The following is a 953-nucleotide window of genomic DNA, read 5'->3' on the forward strand; positions in this document are numbered from 1 at the left end:
GGAGTGCACAGGTGCTGGAGAGTCACCCAGGATCCTTCTTATCTGTGATCGCAAAAGTGTAGGCAAGCATGTTATTGTTGCTCTTCTAGTGAGGTATGGCTTGCAGAGTTCCATTGCTAACTTTTTCTGATAGTCTCCTTGCGTCAGCATTTTCACAGTTAAATCTATATATGATGTAGCTGTTTAGAGCACCAATATCAAGGAGTGTGTAGAAAATACCTAACGGCTACCTGTTGGTTTTCCTTGCAACTGTGTAGAGACTCTTCAGCCCATCCACACAGTCTACACCACTCTTCGTCACATTATAAAATGTAATGATTTCCGGTTTAGCCTGCTCCTTTGTTGCTTCATCAATGTGTTCCCCTTCATGCATTGTGGAGAGTAATAGCACATTTTTTCTTCTGTTTGACACATATGAACAAAGTAACATATCTTCTCCATGAGCAAACATGCTTGAAAATGGCGGTCTCCCCTTTGTACTCAGGAACTCAACCGGAATCTGAAGTTTGTTACTTCTTAGAGTTCCAACCAGTGTTAAGCCGTGATTCTTTAGAAGATCTAGCGCTAAAGGAACTGATGTGAAGAAGTTGTCTGTTGTCACATTTCTGCCAGATTTTGTAATGGGTTCGATGAGACGTTTGACAACTGCGTGCGCACTGTTGTCCTGAACATATGGTCCTCGCGGCTGTTGTGTTCCCGGATAAATCTCCATTTTCATTGTGTAGTAGACATGTGCGTCCACTAAGGAATATATGTTAATGCCATATTTTACCGGTTTATTTGGCATGTAACATCGAAAAGAGCATCTTCCCCCTGAAAGATTCAAGCATTTCATCAATAGTTACATGTTCATGTGGTGTCCAGTAGGCCGCACATTTCAATACGAATTCTTCAAATAATGCCCGTATTGGAGCTAAATATTCTTCTTTTCTTTGCTGTCTGGTGTTGATGTC

The 953-nt window shown here is 41.4% G+C and overlaps 1 protein-coding gene across 1 annotated transcript; it reads right to left on the reverse strand.

Moving 5' to 3' along the window:
• Nucleotides 1-226: 226 nt before the first annotated feature.
• Nucleotides 227-712, reverse strand: LOC145687454 (uncharacterized). Its single transcript, XM_081760908.1, has one exon. It carries the CDS (start codon nt 710-712, stop codon nt 227-229), a length of 486 nt encoding a protein of 161 aa, XP_081617034.1.
• Between the last annotated feature and the right edge of the window lie 241 nt (nt 713-953).

The sequence above is a fragment of the Thermobia domestica genome, chromosome 6 (genome assembly GCF_964235325.1).
Source record: "Thermobia domestica chromosome 6, izTheDome1.hap1.1, whole genome shotgun sequence".
NCBI classification, from domain to species: Eukaryota; Metazoa; Arthropoda; class Insecta; order Zygentoma; family Lepismatidae; genus Thermobia; species Thermobia domestica.